The sequence below is a fragment of the Diabrotica undecimpunctata genome, chromosome 2 (assembly GCF_040954645.1).
Source record: "Diabrotica undecimpunctata isolate CICGRU chromosome 2, icDiaUnde3, whole genome shotgun sequence".
NCBI classification, from domain to species: Eukaryota; Metazoa; Arthropoda; class Insecta; order Coleoptera; family Chrysomelidae; genus Diabrotica; species Diabrotica undecimpunctata.
Window position 1 is genome coordinate 33,179,432 of NC_092804.1, and position 22,306 is coordinate 33,201,737.

At 32.2% G+C, this 22,306-nt stretch overlaps 3 protein-coding genes across 6 annotated transcripts in view; 1 reads left to right on the top strand and 2 right to left on the bottom strand.

The window, feature by feature from the left end:
* The window catches only part of drpr (multiple EGF like domains draper), a 195,353-nt gene extending 194,406 nt beyond the window's left edge, over positions 1 to 947 (bottom strand). For all 3 annotated transcript variants that reach the window (XM_072522576.1, XM_072522577.1, XM_072522575.1), the window contains exon 1: positions 751 to 947. The gene's annotated coding sequence lies outside the window, so the exon portion shown is untranslated. The remainder of the gene's footprint in view (positions 1 to 750) is intronic.
* A 2,609-nt stretch (positions 948 to 3,556) lies between these two features.
* On the top strand, positions 3,557 to 10,139 carry crim (QVR superfamily protein crim). Its single transcript, XM_072522581.1, has 4 exons — positions 3,557 to 3,699; positions 3,906 to 4,040; positions 4,098 to 4,251; positions 7,617 to 10,139. Exons 1-4 carry the CDS (start codon positions 3,642 to 3,644, stop codon positions 7,744 to 7,746), a joined length of 477 nt encoding a protein of 158 aa, XP_072378682.1. The 5' UTR covers positions 3,557 to 3,641; the 3' UTR covers positions 7,747 to 10,139.
* Positions 10,140 to 11,726: 1,587 nt separating this feature from the next.
* Positions 11,727 to 22,306, bottom strand: part of LOC140434384 (RUN and FYVE domain-containing protein 2) — a 62,797-nt gene continuing 52,217 nt past the window's right edge. For both annotated transcript variants that reach the window (XM_072522579.1, XM_072522578.1), the window contains exons 9-11: positions 19,300 to 19,516; positions 17,899 to 18,123; positions 11,727 to 12,697 (exon numbers count right to left, since the gene is read on the bottom strand). In XM_072522579.1, coding sequence (XP_072378680.1) covers positions 12,554 to 12,697; positions 17,899 to 18,123; positions 19,300 to 19,516 — 586 coding nt within the window. In that variant the 3' untranslated portion in view covers positions 11,727 to 12,553. The remainder of the gene's footprint in view (positions 12,698 to 17,898; positions 18,124 to 19,299; positions 19,517 to 22,306) is intronic.

The following is a 22,306-nucleotide window of genomic DNA, read 5'->3' on the forward strand; positions in this document are numbered from 1 at the left end:
TGAAATATATCATCTATTCTTGCGTTAAGTTTTTCTTCACGTACATAGTGTTCAATAGTTCAATTGATAATTGAATATGTATTATATTACTGTGGAGATGGTAAAATATATTAAATCGATTTGAGAAAGTAGGTTGATAAGCTCCTATTATTAATTAATAGATACCAATAAGTGAAAGGACATAAAACATATAGGTATGTAACATGCCTGCAAAACAACAGACAAGAAACAATTATCTATAGACTATAAATTAATTATAATCATTTTAGTATTAACTCAATTTCAATATTGTGATATTACAATAAAATGTATTTTAAATAACGGTATAATTAACTGCAGGTTGTTCATTTAGATTACAAACTCTTCAATCAACACTGTTTGAAATCAAGAGTTCTTTTGTCTGTGATTTAGCTTTATTGTCAAAATAATTAAACAACTAATATTTATTCTGAGAAAAACAACCCATACGACAAATTGTTTAAAAACTGAATTACTCGTCTCGTGTTAAATAAAATTATTTAATTAAATAATTAAAAAATATAAGCGAAATTGTCATTCTAATTTTTGTTTTCAATTGACACACAATAAAGTTCAGAAAACTAAAGCATTGTTAAACAAAAATTATAATCAAGTATCTTATAAACAAATAAAATCTCACATGTTTCAATTATATCTCATATTTGCAAAACTTGGAAACATAATGTACCTACTGAAAACAAATTAAATTCAAATGAATTAGCTTATACTTACCCTAAGACATAATAAACTGTTAAAATCCAGCTGATATTAATAAAAGAAACACTAAAACTTAAACACCTACACGATTATTGTTAAAAAAATGTAATCTCGGAAAATCGGAAAATTAAAAACAAACCAATAACAAACTAAAGCACGCTATATTTCAACAACACAAACGTCGAACCATAGATGTCGAACAACTGACAAGACAAAACAGCGTCATTGACGTTCAGGGTAAACTAGATCTCCTCCTCTAAAGTGTTTGCGTTGCCAAATTTACGATATATTTGGTTATCTAGGTACATATCAGATTTTTTTGAAAACAATCAAAAATCAATTAAAGTAAATGATATATTCATTATTTTTATTTATATTGTATATTTAATAATGGTTTTTGTATAATTGTTTAATTTCTCTTTTTATTAAAAAAAAAGAAAAATATTCGGGAAATGAAAAAATGCTCATTTAGGTACTTGTTAAATAATGAATATATGCGAGTCTACTAATTCTAGGGTGATTGATAACTGTTTTCCAGAAAATATACTTGTTCTTTTTATACGTAATATCACATAAACAAAGGTTGGACTTTTCTATTCTATTGATTTATTTCTATTTTCTATTGATCCTATTTTTAGGATCAATGTGAGTCGTACAAAAAAAAAATATGGCATGAACTGACTTGTACTCTTAAGAACGTGTGGAGAAGTCAATGACTGATTAGATGGTGAAAAATCCTCAGAACCAACAAAACCTCACTTATACTCTTACTACTCATCACCTTAAAATTGTTCTCAATTTTACTTTATTTGCTATAGAATATACAAAGAATGGCGGATTAATAGGCGACAAATCATCTACAGTTTATACGCAATACAAATGAAGCACACAATACACAAACATAATAATCTACATAAGCACACATTACACAAACATATGATACAAAAAACACTCAAAACAGTCAGAATTTGATATTCCGAAAGGTAAAGGCACCACCCTCAGATTTTTTTAACCATAACCATGCTATTACTTACAAGATCAAGGCCAAGTAAGTAAACCACCAATTTTGAAAAACAACCTTCTAATAATAACTTCCTGTGTTTTCCTCACTTTGATCATGTTTAGTAATTCTTTTTGTTTACTCATGCGCCGAAGCACTTCATCGTTGGTATATATACATATCAAAGGCATCTATTCTTTTTCCTGTTTCAGAGTCTATTGTCCAACTATCACAGCCATACAGCAAGGCAAAGAAAACGCAACATCTGATCATTCGGATTCTGAGCTCGTAAAAAATGTTTTATGTTCATGAGTGTTTTCCTCGCTTGTTCGAATCGTGATAGGATCTCTTTTTTTTATTACATAGGCTGTTGATATTTGCTTTCAAATATTTTATGGAAGTTACTTATTCTATTATTTATCCCTTGGCATACAAATACACGTTTATTGGTATCTGAAAATACTAGAATTTTAGTTTTGGAAACATTAAGATTTAAACCGAACATTTAAATATGATGAACTATGGCTCTTGTGTGTTGCTTGCTATCAGAACGGTATCGTCAGCGTACCTGATGTTGTCTATGCTGGTTCAGTTAATCTTGATTCCACCTTGAACCTCGTCTAATGCTTTTCTGAATATAGATTCCGAATACAGATTAAACAATAGCGGTGACAAGACTCAACACTGTTGTACTCTTCGTTATATATATATATATATATATATATATATATATATATATCTCTTCGGATGTTGCGTGCTTTATAATTGTTGCCGTTTGGTGCCGGTATAGTTCTGAGATAATTCGCAAGTCTTGTTCGTCAATTTCAGTTGTTTTTAGAATTTCGATTCATTTGATGGTTAATGCAGTCTATAATTAATAAAACAATCATATACATCTACATTCATGTCTCTGCGTCGGTGTGTTAACACATTTAAGGCAGTACGGATAGACCAGTGTATTCTAATCTAAGTAGTAGATTATACTGAACACACAAGAACAACTAACACATTAAAAGAATTTAGGTGTATTATCGATGTGCGGAAAAGTTTTTCCCAATAAACACTTTCTTGTCCCAATTGGATAGGATAGCTTACCACTAACCACATCTCTTGTACCGTTATCTGTTAAGTAACCTTGTCGGGAACCTGACGATGAGTAGTAAATTTTAGTGCTTGATGCCGTTTTATTAAACACATTTCTGTTATTCCTTTTATAAATGATGTGCAATCTATTCATCATTTTGATGCATGATAGTTTCTTTTGACGGTTTCAATCTTTTAATCTGGCGATTTGTATATCAAATGAGGATAATGAATTATTTATTACTTTTTCTTATGCTTCAAACATTTAAGAAGATCATTTAAGAAGATCTGATTAGTTTTAATTAGAAATATTTTATTTCAACCCTTTCATTCTAAAATAATCAGTTTATTATTGAGGTCTGCAGTTATAGTGCATATTAATTGTAAAAATTAATATATTAAACTGTTAAAAAGTATACCTTTTTGATATACCGAAGAATTTTAACCATGTTGGAAGCTGTTGAAATTGTATGAACTATACAATACTAGAAGAAAGTAGTTTTAGAGCAACATAGGTGAATAATGTTAAATATTGACTAAAGCCGGCAACACCGATAAAATACCTTTTAAACAAGAAGTTTAAAATTTTTTTCAGTCAACGTCAAAATACATACGAGTGACATCTATGATCAATAAATTAACTTTAGGTCTGTTTATTACAGATTTCCATGAAAAAGTTTAAAATAGACAACTGACATGATCCCAACGTTTCCCTTGTTTGACATTAGCATTGACAGCAGTCACCACACAAATAAACATTCCACCAGGTTATTACCAGCAAGTTTTAAGTTTTTTTTTTGATAAATAGTTTAAACATTTAAATATGGGAAAATTTGTGCCTTATGTTTTACCAGTTATTTTAACAGTATTTGTTGCCCAAAGTGAGTTCTTAATATGTGTAATTTTCAAATAACTGTGGGTGTGGCAATTATGATTCAACCTCTTTAAACACCACTTATTATTAAATTGGATATATATTTATTCATATTGGGTGTAAGGTGTTACATATAATAGTGCTATACTATTTTGAGTAAATCTTACACATCAATGATTCATTAGTTTATTGATAATACACATTTGATTTTAGCTGCTGCCCTTTGGTGTTATCAATGTGTTTCTACACAGCCTGGATGTGGTACACCCTTTAATTGGTTATTTCACTGGACTAAAGTGTGTCCCGAGGATGATGATGTTTGTGTGAAAATTCTTGAACAAAAAGATGGTAATTTTAAGAAAAAAAATCTGTGGTTTCAGTGTTTTATTGATATTTATTTTTCAGGTGAAACTGTGATAACAAGAGATTGCCTGAGCTCTATGAAAGGTATTAGAACAGATATTCCAGCAGATCATTATGAAGGTTGTAGGCCTGCAGCTGTAGATGTTAAATTAGCGAATTATGTGAATAATTCAGTAAAGGAATTGGATATTTATGAGTAAGATATAATTATACTGATCTAAAATTTGTTTTTTTAAGATAATATACAGGAGCTATATAATTGGTTGAACAGGGTTGAAATATCATTAAAAAGTAGTCCCTGAACTTCTAAATAAGACAGTTGCAATAGTATGAATGTTACAATTTCTATCCTAATAATAATCACACAATGTTCAAATGAAATTCAAAAAAACATATCATTAGGCACCTATAAGTTGTATAAAATGTTTATATTGACTTGTGCAATGTAGGAGAAGGATAAGGAATCATCCCCTGTAAACACTCTGTAAAGTTCATAACTTTCCCTTGTGGATTTCCCAAGTTTTAACAAAAACTTTAAATTCACTCTTTGCTAATTTTTTTTGTCAAAGAATGTTTCAGTACAAACAATTTTTTTCACCTTCATTATTTGCAATTGGGGTGCTTAGGATATAAGGGATCCAAGTGCAAATTAACCAATTTTGAGATATTAAAGGTTAAAGTTTTTTGAATAATTAGAATTCCTTGTACATTGTACATTATATTAAATTAGAAAACCATTATACCCACACAAATTAAAAAAAGTAACCAATTTAGCTGTATTTTGGAAAAAGCACATGGACTCTTTTTATTCCAATCACATTACATTTCCTTACATTTGTTACAGAAATTTGTACCGAGTTTTTTTATCGTTACAGGCAAAAAGGTGAATTTTGAAAAATGTGTGACAATAGCTTTATTGGGTAAATTATTTATTTATAATATGGAATGCTGCAAAATAGAAAAAATGACAAAAGTATCTTTAGCCCTTCACTAAGTTTCACTCGTAATCAACGTCCAGCACTGCTTTACCTTCCATATTATCTTCACCAAACTTAGTTTGCTGCAATGCCAACTCTAATGTTTCAGATCCTTCTTGAGACACTTCATTGACAGTATTTATTTTTGTGTTCATGGGGAATGTTATTTTAGAACTCGTGGTAAACCTGTGGAGTAAAATCAAGAAGTTTTTAAATATTGTCTCATTTCAGTTATTAATTTTTATTGGTTGAATGTAGATTTTATTTTAAACATGTTTTCCATGGTAACAGTGGGACATCCAGCTCCTCTTTGTACATATATGTATGTAACAAATAAAAACTCATCATTTAATGTTTGGTCAACAGAAAACATGTTTCTAATAATTTTTTATATAAGAAATACCACATTGGTCTCCATTTAAAAAGATCACTCTTTTTTAGGATCACTTATCACACTGTGTAATATTTCAAAACTGTAAAAGTTTTCTTGATTCATTAGGTGTACATTAAACTTTTTACAAAATAAATTAGCTGGGCTCAGTGTTTTGGAACAAACACCTGTGGCTTCTTATGTTTCACTTTTTTGATTATGTCAAAATCTAGGCCACATTCCATAAGTGTAATGCCTGGTTATAAAAACTTGTGGTGAATCTCTTATCAGTACATTTAGAGAACAACATTAACAGTTTTACAATGTTTTTATTTTTGTTCTGCCACCACAGCAATAATTGATATATGCGATGATCTTGTTAATGCTTTTAGAAAGTATGTTTTTTACAAAATGAATGAAGTTTTAACTATTTCTATCCTTTTTTACACAATTTATGCCATAAAATATCGAAGGCAGTAATATTTTACTTCATACAAGTTACAGTATACTGAATTTATAAGGGGAACCAACTGCATTTGGATCCATTTTAATTTGAAGGTTTCTATATTTTTATCAAAGTCCAGTAGATAGCGATCTGTATATTAAATCACTAGGATCTATTTTAAAATTAATAAAACTTTTCTTTAGGTATTAAAATCTGTATTTAACTCGATATTAAGAAAATTACACTTGGACCTTCTAATTCTAAGACCCTCAATTATGAGATTGTTGCAACTGCTTGAAATTTTACACAATGTTTTATCCTTTGTTTATTTTACAATGCCTGAAATAAATAATATTCTAAATCTCTATCAATCTTTTCTTACATTTAAACTTTAAAGGTTCTTGGTGAACTCTGTGATGACTTCAAATGTCATCTTGTTAAGTACTATGGTTTGTTTTTTAACCAGGAGGAGTAAACTAAAAAGACAGATTCACACCCAAGAAAGTTACTAGAAAAGTCACCAAATACATCTTCTTTTTTGGTTGATTATCTGGGCCTTGCGGTAATCCAGTAGTCAGTATCGGACAACCTCACAAGTCGATTCTACCCTTACTTTGTTTGTTTATGTTTGAATAATATTTTTATCCAATTCACTTCCAATATATATTTTTTTGTTTTTCTAATTACAATAAAAAATGTTGGATTGTTATGAAAAAGTTGAAGAATTTTTATTTTATTATATTTATAATAATTTATAATATTAGAGTTTATTTATCACATTGTAGAAGAAAATAAATATTTATTTATTTCACTTAAAATTTTATTTAAAGTGGATATTTCATTCTTGAAAAAGAAACTGTGTACTATCTGTAGTACAGATGTTTTAACTCTTTCATCATATTATGTTGCAAGGATATAAGATCAACTGGCAATATTTTTACGACATCTTACTGTTCCAGTCTGCTTATATCCCTTAATTGTTCTGTAAATAGTTGAATTCGCAACTCTTAAAATTAGCACATTACTTTAATAAGTCTTGATTTTAACAATAACTATTCTGCAAAATTAACCTGTTGCCTGTTTTATTTTTGATACCATGACTGTTAATTTCATTCCAGAATTATCAATTTTTATTTGTTTGTACATGTTTATAATGCATTTTTTTTTTCATTTGATGATAAATGACCCAAATCTACTCTGCGTTTTTTAGGTGGAGAAGGATAATTACCACTAGTACTTGGCATTGAATCCATATTGTTATCTTAATAACACTAATACGTCGCTAAATAGTCCTGAAAAGAACTGTTTTTTATATAAATGCAAAGGAAAAATCTAAAAATTAAAGGAATAACACAGAAAATACAAAAAATCATCAAAACAAATTTTTAATTTTAAAATTTCATAAATTTCATTAGTGTAAAAATGTCATAATTTAGTAGAGTAAACTTGCCTGCGGTTGGACAAATTACAAACAAGCATCACGACGCGGTAAATTTGAATTAATCCTCCTGGTTAAAAAACAAACCATAGTTATTTAATATTCACAGGCACTTCTACGGAAATATTGTGTTGCTTTGAATATCATGATTATAAATTGATATTATAGAAACAGTTGTATTTGGCGAAACAACCAAAGGTGGATTTCTCTTTAAATATAGTCATTGTTATATTCTGTGAGGAAAAGCTCTTGTTATAGCATCATAGTAATACCAAATAAATAAAATCAAAGTAAAAAACTAAACTTTACACATTAAAATTTTTTGTTTTAGTAAATATTATGACAACACAACTTGGTGCTTCTGCTTTTTGGATCATCGATGCAACAGCGGCATTTCATTCAAATGTTCATGGAGTTTTGTAGCCTTAAGTACAATTTTAGCTCTATTTCAACTGATTTGAGCTTAAACAAAGTTCTCAAATTAATAAGATCGTTTAAAAAGGTAACTAATTTTTTTACTGACTGATGTCAAGGCATCTAAACTACTCTTAGAGTATTATATCATTCTCAATATATTAAAAAGATGTTTAGAAGCCTATAAAACTTCCACATTTCACATGTTACATGAAGGATTATTTTATTTTGAGAACCTAATCTTTTTTATATGTTTCACAATATCTAGACAATTATTTTTACTGCTAATTCATGTTAAGAATGTCAGATAAGCATGCTATTCTACCAATAATGCTTTGAATATATTATATTTCTAAGCTATAAATGTAATTAGTCAATCACTGCACGGATTTTAAAAATAGTTCGTGTTTAGACTAGATATTTAAAAACAATTCAAAAATGTAACAAAAGTTTGTAAGAGAAAAGAAAATAGAATCCAATTTTACGATTTTGTTTCCAAATGAAAGTGTCCTAGATATTAGTGGTAATTTGTAGCTATAAACATATTTTCAAAGCATTTATAATCAACTAAAATCATATCTTTATGAGAAGAAATATAATAGTATAAACGAGCAAAAATTGTTTATAGTATACAGGGTCTATTTTTATAGATCATATAGAATTAGTTACTTTTATTTTTGTTGACATTGAATCTCAAATAAGATCTAATTTTAATTGTTATATACTTTTAGACATATTTGTCCGTCCATTTTTGGTTTTTATCATTTTTATTTAGAAAATTTTTTGTATATGTTTTAGAAGTAAGTCAACATTATTAAAAAAATATATTATAAGATAATATATATATATATATACAAGATATCCATATTATTATAATTTAATATATTATATGTTGAGCTTGCAACATAAAAAAGAACAGAACTGAAAAGTTGCCTAGAATTATTAAGAAAATTCGTAAGGCATTATATTAAATAAATTATATTTTATACAGTTTCAATTCTACCCTGCAGAACATTGTGAGTCTTACTTTTAAATCATACTCACCATTTGTAATATTTCATATCTGCAACTGTTGACAATATATTGCCGTGCTTAACAGCCATTCTCTAGTAGTTAACAAATGGAAATGACAGTATTTGTTCATGGCATTTCTATGTTTATTAATTTAATGGTAATTTTTGATTATCATCATCACGGTGCTATAGCCCTTAAAGGACCCGCAGCTTCTTAAGCTTTCTGCGCTTATTATTAAATACAGTAATAATTTATAGAAAGTTATCAAAAATATTCACAGTTGCACATTATATTTATTTTAATTAATTTCATAGTTCATAGACAGTTCGTTACTTATTTCTAAAACGTGATTTTGTAGAATCCGTCCATTTTTAACATTTAAGAATAGTATAAATTGTATGGATACTATTGTGTCCATAAAACGTTCAAAATATGTTTATGATGTTGTGTCATAAAAAATCCATTCATCCATAGCTTTATCTATGTTTTATAGAATATTAAAGTATATTCGTAGAACACATTTTCAACTAGATGAATACACATAAAAGTCAAGTTAAATATAGAGCCAGCGTGTAATTCTGTATTAATAATATAACAAATTACAAAATGCTTGTGTGGTATTTTGATAAAATCACATATTTTTGAATGAAAAATAAAAATATTTTAATGTACAAAGAAGTCAAAAGACAATGTATTTTACTAAATCGTGGTAATAGCACAGAATAATAAACAATCAGAATGCCCACTCTGCTTGAAAAAATAAGTGTGCCATGTTTTAGTCGGAACCAGTGCTGTTCAGTGACATTTTATCTTGTGAGCATAGAAAAATTAACCAGGTTTAATTTATTTACGGCAACTATAGACATAATATGCACTATTTTATTTGTACTTTTAGTTGAAGAATAGATTAACCCCTTCAATACGGTGATGCACCCGTGTGCATCATGCTTGACTGTCCGCTCCGTACGGTGATGCACACGGGTGCATCATGAGTTTGCGTTCGGCATATACGGCGATGCCACCGTCTGCATCATATTTAAGGTATTTTTGTTCTGTCCGAATTACTTTATTCAAATCTAGAGGTGGGGAAACCACGCTCAAAAGTGGGTGACGTCTAGAACGAGATTAGATTTAGTTAGTTTGATTGGTGATCAGGTTGTCTGGCTGTTTGACTATTGGGAAGTGAGGTTATGTGCTGTGTACTACTTACGTTATCAGTTGAGTTTTTGTAGTCAACGAAGTAGGTGTTTATAATGTCTCAGAGCAGAGATTCTGAAAGTGATCAATCCGACCTAGATTTCGATTATGAAGGTTCTGAAGATGATATAAGTTCAGAAAGTGATTATTCAACTACAGACGAGGAGGAAGATGATGAACCAGTACAATTCGGGGATTGGAAAGTTATTTCAAATCCATTTTGCGACCAAAGATATTCTCCAATGAATCGTGTTGAACTGCCTGATGATTTTCACCCTGCTTTAGACACACGATTCTCAGAAATCCGCCAGAGAATGTTTTGAAGCATTTGTTTCAGTTAAAATAGTTAGAAGCCTTTGTGACTGGACCAACGAGCGTGCTAAACTATATTTTGAGGCAAATGAAAATTTGTTTGGCAAAATTTATGGTCTAATATGGAAGGATGTTTCTGTAGAAGAAATGTATGTTTTTATTTGTTTTTTATTATTGATGGGGGTAACTCATTTACCTAAAATGCATGACTATTGGCGAAAATCCTTCCTATTAGGAGGACCACCGGTGTTTTCTGGAAAAATTATGAGTAGAGACAGGTGAGTAATGTAGATTTTATTTTTATGCCATAGATGTTTATTTTTGTTTCTTGTAGGTTTTTCGCAACTCTAAAGTTTTTGAGATTCGGTCCTCCAGGCTCTGTTTTTTTCGCACTGTTACGTGAAAATACCACACTTCTAATTGACGTAGGTGAAACATGCGCAATTGATGAATGTCTCATGCTATACAAAGGCCGGTTGCATTTCAAGCAATATATTAAAACAAAAAGGTCCAGATTTGGAATAAAATTATTTTGCTTATGCCCCTGCGATCCAAAAATGAGAGGTTATACATTCAATTTCGGACTATATATTGGGAAAGATATATATGATGTATCTTATATAACAGGCACAGCATCATTATCAATGACTGAGCGAATAGTTGTTTTCCTGATGCGAAATCTATTGGAAGAAGGTCGTGAAGTAATCCTGGATAGCTGGTATTTGTCTGTCCGCTTGGCTCAATTTTTATTATCAAAAAATACTTTTGTAACAGGCACTATAAATATAAGACGAGGACTGCCGCAAGAAATTTCAGGACTTCCACTAGATAAGTATCAGTCGTGTTTTTTAAGAAATAAGGATATGCTAGTTGTAAGATTTCGCGATAAAAGAGATGTCTATGTTTTAACTACAAAACTTACTGCTGATTTCCAAGAAAAACAAAGATATGAAACTTCAACAAAGTGCAAAGTGTCTTACAAAAAGCCTGCTCATATAGAGCATTATAACATGAACATGGGTGCAGTAGATATGATTGATCAAGAAATCGAGCCATATAATGCTGCCAGAAAGAACTACACCTGGTTCAAAAAAGTAGGAGTACACCTACTTCAAAGAATGGTGTTGAACGCTAGAGTAATCTACCAAAACGCCTCAAATAAACAAATTCCCTTTGTGGATTTTACACAAAAATTGTGCGACGAATTACTGTCTCATTACAATCCACATTATTCTGAATATCGCGAGTCTTTCAATAATATGCATAGAAAGAAGACTTCAAAACACCAGAAGAAATTGAAAGTGGAACATAACTTGATTAGACTTGCTAAAGATAAACAAAAAAGGCGAAGGTGTTTTGTTTGTTATAACATTGTTAAAAATAAAAATAAATATACGTTTCTTTTTTATTCCGGCTGTGATGTAGCATTGTGTTCCAAAGAACATTTTGACCAGTACCACGATAAATAAAATTGTTCTCGTGGTATAGAAATATTTCAATAGAATTTGTTGTTTATTTTTTTTTCCCAAATCCCTATAATTTTTAATAATTTTTGTTTAAAATGGTATTTTATAGATAACATTTAATAATAAAATAGTAAATAATAATTTAATAAAAATAGTTTTATTTCTAAAATTAATGTTATCCTTACATTAACTATAATTAGTTGTAGTGTGATACTGTATTATAACCGATAACGGTCAGCGCGCGAAGCCATTCGGTAAGCGCTCGAATCCGTATATAGGAGCCGACTTGCCGAATGACGGTCCGGCACGAAGGGGTTAAAGTATTTCAAATGTACTAAATTATTAATCTCTAAAAATTTAAATTACAGTTCTGTCGTAGCTTGTCACAAATTTCTCAATTCGAGTCTATGTTTCCGTTTATAATATGGCGATTCGTGCTTACAAACTTCAAAGGCGGCATCTGAGAGTGGGCATTCTGATTGTTATTTATTCTGTGGTAATAGTGATAGTGCAAATCTGTTTCAATAGCACAAAACATTTGGCATTAACTAACACATGCCGAGCATCCGATTGTTTCATTGGTTGAATATTTCTGGCAACTCGAGTTCAAACTATGTCACTTCGCATAACTCACCATAAATGACATTTTTTGTGTACAGTTGAAAATTTGTTTTGTGTATATCTTATAAGGTGTAAATATTATAAAATTTTAAACGAATCTCGACCAAGGTGTATCATAAATATGTAAATATTTATAAGAAAAAAAAAACAAAATCTTTGTAATTTTTATATTTTTTCATTGGATAATAAAATATATAAATATATTTTGCATTTTTGTAAATATAGTAAAACTTTAAGCTTAAAACTAGTTCATCACAGAGTTAGTTCTGCCCAATAATATCAGGTGACAGTCATCACAAACACGGACTGGTTTAGCGGACGACGGAAGGGGCATTGTATTGTCTGAGCAGGCGTTGCAAAATATTTCACCACAGTTTCGGCAATGGTGCTGGAATTAATGAAAAAATTATAATTAATTGTAGTTCTTACAAACAACAATTTTCACTGAATTATCTCAGTCGAACTAGGTATTACAAAGAGAAAAGTGTGTTATTTTTATTAGAGGAATATAGGGATGAAATATGGAATAATGCTAAAACTTAAAAAAAGTAAACGAATTACATACCAGTTGATGATAATAAATCTAACATAGAAAATTGGCAATTTTACTGCAGAAAATGCTTGACTATGTCAAGTAATCCTTTGAGGTTTAAATTATATATTTTTAAAGTACCAGATACAGTGATATATAAAATTAAAGGTTATCTGTCAAAATCTTTTATTTTCAAGCGATTTTTTAGCTTGTGGTGTCATGGTGGAACCACTAGTACACATTAGCATTATTTGAGTTTTTCGAAATCAACAATAACTGAAATATTAATAATAAAAACAATGTAATTGCACTTTTATATTTCATGAAATTTTAAAAAGCAACTGTTTTTTCTGTTAAACAATGTCCCATCTTACATACAGCGCAATGCCATTTCTTGTATAGGGTTGATTTCTTGTACTACATCGTGTACGTCTTATTTTTTTAGTCCCATGCTATAAAGATGGCACAGCCAGCGTTCGCCGCCGGATTGTCATCTCTGTACGCTCGCACTCCCACCGACAACTTATCACTACCATCGCTGCGCGCTGGAGATGGAACACTGGCAAAGGTATAAAATGCCGTTTTAAAGATATAAATCCTCCCCGTCTGCGATCGAGTGTTAATCGATCGCCTCAGCTCCTTGTCCGTTACCGAAAAGTGATCGATCGGCTATCTCTAACCTAGTATTGATTAGTTTCCCCCGGCGCACCCATTCTAGTATCGTCAATATTTATTTTTCGCAGGTATCAACAGCGGACCGCTGCGCCGTCGATTTTAATGACTGGGATTCATATTTTATTTTATTGTACACTTCATACAGGGTGTTTCAGTAGTAATTGGAAATATTTTAACTGCAGAGTCCTGGGAAAATATTAAGATTGAACCTAAATCACTTAAATAAAACGTGGCTCCTTACTGAGTTACAGGATGTTTTACACTGGTAGTATCCAGAAACGTTTATTCAACATAATTTAGTACTGTGTACAGTATCTACCTCTACCCTGTATGCCAAGTATAACAAGGACATGTCAAATAGTTTTAAAGTACTGGGTACAAATACTTTTTACATAAAACTCCCTTTAACTCAGTAAGGAACCACACTTTATTTAAGTAATTTGGGTTCAATCCTAATATGTTGAGCACAGGAATCTACAGTTAAAATATTTCCAAATATGTGATTAATGAGCTATATGTGATTTGGGTTTGACTCAACGGTGAATAATTCTGATTTAAAAAAAAACATTGTTTTGACGACTTTACAAGGTCACACTTGCCATTGTTATGTCAGATAGTTCTTATCCTTGACAATGGCAAGTGTGAAGATGGAAGACTCCATAGGTTCTGGGTATCGCATAACGTGGGCAAAATACTCCACCTTTCGTATGTTTACGGTTTTCACTACTTCGGGTTGTTTTTTAAACGCTGCAATACCTCTTCAGTTGTTATCCCAACAAACACTAACAGTACTTAATTATGTTGTTCTTACGTGTCGTGATTGGTTTATTTAAGTTTTAATAATAAAACATGTGCTACTTCAGCCCGCTTGAAGTCACTTTGGTGCTAAAAATCGAACCCTACGGCATGACAGATAAGATAAGAGGGTATTAATAGATCTGTCTGTGGTTCCGTCCAGCTCTTATCGGTACATACGGAAAAAATTGTAGAATGGTGGTTCCACTATGGCTCTGCAATTGTGGTTTATCTTGGCTCGTCGTTCGTCAGACGTAATTGGCTGAAGTGTGTGCATCCGGAGTTATCCAAACCTCTCGTAAGGGGCCTTCAGTTTTATTTGCGTTTAGGTGAACGTCGTGTTTCATCCTTACCACATAAAATCATATATATATTTAGGGATTCTACAGTATTCACTGCCTTCCCTCGCTCAACCGTTTCCATCTCTCTCTGTTGTTCCATTCTCCATCGTTTAGTCCTTCTACTCTTACTCATGGCGTCGTCTACTTCGTTCCTCCATGATTTTCGAGGTCGTCCTCTTTTCCTCCTTCCTATGGGGCTCCATTCTGTTATTCTCTTTATCCATCTGCTGTCGCTAGTTCTTCTTAAATGTCCATACCACTTTAGTCTTTTTTGTTCTATATATGTTAGTATGTCTGTTTCTATTGATGTTCTTTGCTTTATTTCGTCATTACTTCTTCTATCCATTCTTGTTACTCTGCAGCATCTTCGCAGGCATTCCATCTCTGTTGCTACTATCTTACTGCTGTTTTTCTTGTTTATGATCCAATTTTCAGCCCCATATGTCATAATACTTCGCACTAATGTTTTATAAATCTGCGTTTTTGTCTTCATATTTAGGTGTCTATCCCACCATACTGAGTTAAGTTGTCGGATTGCTGTTCTTGTTTGTCCTAATCTTTGTGTAATTTCTTCCTCTGTTGTTGCCTTTTTCGTGATTATAAACCCCAGGTATTTGAATTTATCCTTTCCTTTGATTGTTACGTTGTCATCAATCTGTAGATCTTCTATGTCTTCTTCACTTGTAGATTGGTACTCTGTTTTCGCGAGGTTAATATCTAGGCCAGCCTTGGTATATTCTTCTTGTAGTTTCTTCATCATGTAGCTAAGGTCGTCTTCGTCTTGTGCAATCACTACTTGATCGTCTGCAAAACTTAACGTATATAGGTATTCGTTCCGTACCGGTACTCCCATGCCTTCGCATTTTCTTTTCCATGCTTTCTCTAAGTATATTTTGAATACACATAAAATCATCCTAGTAGAAACTTTCTCGTTGGTAGAGCTGGGAATCCATATTAGTTGGATCAGTAATACTAGCACTTTTTAGAGCAAGTACTCTAATTCGGCGAATAGTGATTGCTAATTGTACAGGGTGTATCGGATTGGTAGTGTGCGCCATATTCGAGCTTTGGCCGGTCCCTTTGGGATCCTTGAGTCAGCGCAGTCCCTACGATACCGCATGATAAAGTGTTATGTATATAGTGTACTATTACACGGCGTAGAAGCTTGGACGTTAACAGTCAGCTCGTTACGACGTTTAGAGAGCTTTGAGATGTGGGTATTCCGTCGTATGCTGAAAATTCCATGGACCGACCGCGTTGGAAATGAAGAAGTTTTAAAGCGTATGAATAGAGAACGTGAACTCACAGAAATTATCAAGAAGCTTGGACACATATTTAGACACGACAGGTATAACTTCCTTCAGCTTATGACCTGGCTATCATCGCATTCATTTGAATTGTTTTTATGTGTAGTCGTTAAACAGCACTCTCGGGTTTGAAAACATGAAAAAGTTACAGGGTGCTATGTCCGTACTGTTCGGAGACTGGCGATTTCTGTAACCTTATGTTTTACTGAAAACTATTGCACAAGTTTAGATGAATGTGCTGGAGCATTATCATCATAAAAACCGTTGCCGCTCGTCCAAAAATGGGATCGTTTTATTTACACCACATCACGAAATATTTTGAGAATTAGAACGTAGATTTCTTTGGTGATCACTTCGAAGTTGTCCAGAGTGAGTTCTCGAATGGTTTTCTGCTGGGCCGTAGACAAGTAGAACATTAGGCGTACGGACATTGTGGCTGAAAATAAACTATGTGATTTTTTAAACGCTTTGTGCAATGTGACTCCTCAAAATTGAACGCATAATAGATATAGTCGGTTCGCTATTCCCAGACCGAACTGTCTAGTGAATTTAGTAATTATTATTTTGCGAAGTTAGTTACTTTTTGACAGACTAAAAGTCGCTGGAAATTACTATACAACCAAGCACACGTACTCAAAGCCAATATTAATAGTAAACAAACGAAATAGTAAATAAAATAGAACTTTACGAATTACTAACAATCAATATTTATTTATCTGCACCATATAATAAATAGTTATGTTAAATTATAACAACTGGAATATATTTTTTAAATATATACTACTCAAAATTTTATGGGTTTAGTATACACTTCCACTATTTCTACTAATTCTTTTTTTTAATGAAAGAAGTCTAATAAAAGTTTATTTAAGCTGTTAATACTGTGAGCTAGGAATTTTTGTGTTGTAGGTTTCCAGCTATGAATCTGTCAAAATATGCCCGAGTTGAGCGAATGGACCTTAGCTTTATCCATTACTTATATCTATTATAGAGAGATTTGCACCGTAAATATATCCATATTATGCTCATTTTTATTTCCGACTTCCGATAGCGTTACTCAATCCTGTAGATTATATTCCTATAGATTACTGTATTTTAGAAAATCTATCTACATAAAAGGCTAGGGCAACAAGTCACACAGTAATAACAATCTTTAAGAATTATTCACTTCTGTCGGCACTCCCCAAGTGCCACGCGCCGTTTTTATTTTTTTTTAAGTTAATGAGCGACTGTAGATGGCAATTGATTTGATCTCCCGTCGCATGCGACGGGCAAAATCACTAGTATATCTATAAAATGGTTAAAACTGACTAAAAACATTACTTGACAGTGTCGTTGAGAGCTGTAAGGAAGCAGGTCTGGATCTGAACATACGGAAAACCAAAATACTCGTAATAAGTAAACAACAGAATATATGACCGTCTATATATGTAAATAGTACCAAACTTGAGCAAGTTGATCAAATTGTTTACCTTGGATATTAGTAAAACTGCAGACGCGGAGAGTCACGGTGAAATTAGATCCAGAATTGAGCAGGCCAGAGCCGCTTGTAGAAGGATGTTCAAGGTAGTATGTAACAAAGACCTAAAATTGGCATTGCACATCCGCCTACTTCGCTGCCGCGTGTTGTCGGTCTTACTTTATGGTGTTGATTCTTGGATTGTGAATAAAAATGATCTAAATCGCCTTGAGACTTTCGAAATGTGGTGCTATAGAAGAATTTTCTTGGGTGGAGAAGATTCGAACTCCACAATACTAGAACGTCTCAGCAAGACTACTGAGATTATAGAAAGCATTAAGAAGAACTTGCGAGATTGGTATGGTATTGATACAAGCATGCTATTTAGGGTGGCAGTGAATAAAATTAAGATAATTATAATGGTAACCAACGTTCTGAAAGGACATGGTACATGAAGAAGAAAATGGTCTGGAAACTTACCCTTCTTCGAGTCAAATTAAATTCTTTTGTACATGCTTTACATTTAGCAGCTGTATGATCTTTTGCCCACGATCCTTCAGGCCTACTTTTGGTAATCTCTTCTCTCAGGTCTGATATCTGTAGTTTAGATTCTCGTAAGTGTCCACCTAATTCTTCGAGTGTATGTTCTTGTTCTAAACATTGATCTTTTAGGGTGTAATATTCTTCTTGTAAATTAGCATATTTCTAAAAAAGAAAAAATTAAAAAAATTACATATATACATAAATATTACGTATATGCTACAAAAAACACGCGTCAATAGAACAGATCAGATCAGACAGGATAGTCAAGAGATATGTAAAAAGTGTCTAAGGCGCCATCAAATGTGCTTTATAGCAAACTAATTACACAAGGTGAATATAAACATGCAACAAAACTTGTATCGTAACATCGTCGCGTAACAAGCCTGGATGTTACCGCGTAACAACGTAACCCCATAACATCGAGGCGTCCATATTTTTCCGTCGCATCAAAAAGTTATACGCACTGATATTGCATGACATGTGTGCCAGTGTGAACCGGTCTGCGTTCAGTGGTGTTTTTATTCAGTAGATCTATTTTCTGCTATGGAGTTGTTGTATGAGTATATAAATATGTAGTTTTACATTGTAATTTAGAGATTAATTTATTCGGAGAAAGCAAGGACAAATTTGTGAAGAGCGAGTAATAACTTTCTTTTGTGCGGTTTTCTATGACGGTTTACAAATCGTGTTTTTTGTTTACGAGAAAGGGCTAGACAATGGAAGGTTTTCGGACAGGTATAGGAATTAGGAAAATACGTTTGTAAATAACTAGTAAAATCAGTATTGTAAATATAATAAATGTTTAATTTACATGGAAATGTTGTGGAATTTGGTTTTTGAAAAAAAAAAGAGAAAAGGAGTTGTATGTTAAAGGAGTAGCGGGAAAAAGTATCGACCCTTGTAAGGAAGTAGAGTAAGAAAGATGAGATAAAAGGTGGGAAACATGAGAAAAGAGGTCTTAGAATAACATTTTTGGAAAAAGTAAGTGCGTCAGTGGGAGAAGCCGTAGTCTGATAAAAAGGTTTAATAGGTTAACAAAGAAACAGTTTGTGAGTGAAAGTTTTGTTCTGTGTCCAGAAATATATGTTAAAGACAGCTAAGTCGGAGATAAAACTGTAACTTATTTGCTTTACTAATTTGATACGGCTTCGGGAATCATCTGATCCTAAATTTTTGGCTGAAGGAGACGAACGATTGCTAAAAAGCTTAATAGATTTTTAGTGGGCACATTTTTAGTATTGAGTAAACTTGTTTTAGCTAAGTATTATGTGAACGGTATTATATTGATAAAGATCTCACTTTATTTATTATTATTAATTTATTAAATAGACACCTTACCTGTGCAATCATTTTCAGCTGTCCATTCTCAATCTGCAACTTCGATATTCGTTCTCGATCTTGCTGCATCGTAGCCTGCAGAGATATTCTCCACTCTCTTTCTACCTTCAGATCTCCTTCTATATTCGTAGCCTGTTCCTCGACTTGAGCGGCTTGCATATCTACCTCACGCTTCAACTGTTCAGCTGTTACACGATTAGACTCGCTTTCGCGATACCTTAAAGTGAATTTAGAGTAATTTTTCTATCTATATCTGATACATTTATTTTGTAGCGAAATTTGTTTGTGCCTTTTACTCTACGTAAAGTTATAAAAACATCTACTAAAGTTACATATCTAAAAATATATTATTTCTGCTCAAATGTTTCGTATTTGACATTTTTTGCAATGTTGTTGTTTGATGAAGTGATGATGAATAGAAAATTAGAGCAAAGATAGGAAAAGTAAAGACGTCTCTCGAATATGTATAAAACTTAAAAAAGGTAGATGATATACGGAACACGTATAATGTTCAATTGAAGATGGAGTTACTGACTAAAATAGTTTAGGTATCACTAATATGTAGTATCGTACCACAGAACAACAGAGAATAAACGGTAATACGTGAAATATTAATAGTAAGGGAATTGTGAATCAAATGAACGGATACGTGTGGTATCTGGTTTACAAATGAGAATATTTTGATAGATTAGTGAAGTGACAAAACCAAGAAAATATAAAATGAATATATTAGGGCAAATCTAGGTAAAGGATCTATATTAACATGGTTTAACATGATTATGTCACATTTAAATCAGAGAAAAACAATCAAATAGTACGAAGAATTGCTGAATGTAAGCATTTGAAAAGAAAGGCTAAAAGGATATAGTTGAGAAACATATGTTGAAACAGTAGGAAAACGGGTCCTCCATAAGGATAAAAGCAACTAGAATGATTATAAATGCTTTACTAATTTTAATTGTTATATCTTTACAGTGTCTATTTGAATTCACATTTAGTGAGGAGAGTTTTGCTTAGAAGTTTGCTTTAAACGAAGTATAACAATCAAATAGATACGTTTACAGTGTCCTAAGATCTACAGCACAGCAACCTTTCTTTTAACTATTAAAATGACCTTTTAAGATGTAGAATTTTACACGACTACACTACAATATTGGCCAAAAGTTTTGAAGATCTTCAGACACCTGTTAATTTAATTACCGAAACCGAAGAAAGTCACCGGAGAGTTCTTAATATCAATACTACGAAAATTAACTGGATGGCAGTAGATGAACTAAACAGACTCTTACAGAATGATCTTCTTCTTTAAGTACCGTCGGAGGTTGGATACCATCATCACTATCTTTACTTTATCTACCGCTGATCTGAGAGTTCTATTGAACTTCATTTCAACCATTAACTTAACTTTTTCAACCATGACACTCTCCTTCTTCCTATACTCCTTCCTCCTCTTATCTTTCCCTGTATTATCAATCTTAGCATCTCATATCGCTATTACCTCATTACGTGTTCCAGATATTGTAACTTTCTTATTTTTATTGTATTTATTATTTCGTATTGTTTCCCCGACACGAAATCCTAGAGACACGAGGAATCAGCAAAGAACAAGCAAGAAACCAAGCAAAGAATAAGAAGCAATGGAGAAAAATTGTACATGCAACTAACTAAAGACATTACACCCGACACCTTAGGGTAAATGGGTTTAGGATTATATATATATATATATATATATATATATATATATATATATATATATATATATATATATATATATACTTTCCCCATTTCTCGCAATACTTCTGTGTTCGTTTTCTTCCGTGTCCATGCTATTCTAAGCATCCTTATGTAACATCATTATCAACCTGCATGCGTCTACTGTGGGACATGGGCGTCCCTTCCATCAGCAATATTTCGATTTAGCACCAGATCAGTCATTAGTTGCATCTTATTCATATTAATCTTTAGTCTGACCTCCAAGCAAGCGTGATATAATTTTTCCAACATAATTATTGCATCATCCATACGATCGGCTATAAGGACGATGTCATCTCAAATGACTGAGTTACTCTCCACTTATATAGATACCATGATCGTTCCACTGCCTTTTTACAAGTATAAAACTAAATTCTAAAAACGTCGTGAATAGCTTTGGAAAGACGTTGTCTCCTTGCTGTACTCCTCGCTGTATATAGCATTTATTTGTTTCGTGTTCAGATAGTCTTACGCTACCTGTGGCATTTTGTCAATGTTTTTGACATTTTCTGCTGGCTTGTGGTATAGAATGCTTTCTCATAGTCCACGAATATCAGTGCCAATGGTTTGTTGTATTCTGCAGACTTTTCTATCAGGTTCTTTATCATAGGTAAGTGGTTGTAGGCTGATAAAAGTCTAACTTAGCCTTCTGAACATCACATTTCAAATGACTATATATTATTTTTGTGTTCTTGATTCAGTGTCCAGCTTTCATTGTTTCATGTTTTTACTTTTACAAACGCACTCCTTGCTATTTCTATCCTAACCCTTATTTTTGTTGTTTGATCATTATTTTCTGAAATCCAGGATCTCCGGTATTTGTATTTTTCAACCCTTTCTATCGGTACATCTCCCAAATGTATGTTTGTTGTCTTTATTATTATCATATATTAGAACATATAGAACATTTTAAATACCCACGAAGTTAGCCGAACTCTAACAGTGACTCCGACGAGAAATTTGTTTTCAGAGTTAATATCTCGAAAGGCCTATATACTAGAAGCTGCAACACAAATCTCTAAACGAAAAAATGGAAACAATTGAGCTATGGTGTTATCGTCGAATTCGGAAGATCTCGAGAACGACACACACACACACACACACACACACACACACACACACACACACACACACACACACACACACACTATCAACAAGGAGGTGATTAAAATTATGACTGCAGAGAGAGAGAACTGCCAAATAAAGATAGAAGAAGAAGAGACTAAATGAGTCATATCAAATGAGAATGGACCTT

What these genes read in the sequence shown, in the direction of transcription:
- crim (XM_072522581.1), top strand. Translation starts at nt 3,642, where the DNA reads ATGGGAAAATTTGTGCCTTATGTTTTACCAGTTATTTTAACAGTATTT. An exon ending in AATTCTTGAACAAAAAGATG is followed by an intron (nt 4,041 to 4,097) that starts GTAATTTTAAGA and finishes TTTATTTTTCAG; the next exon opens with GTGAAACTGTGATAACAAGA. An exon ending in AAGGAATTGGATATTTATGA is followed by an intron (nt 4,252 to 7,616) that starts GTAAGATATAAT and finishes TTTTTGTTTTAG; the next exon opens with TAAATATTATGACAACACAA.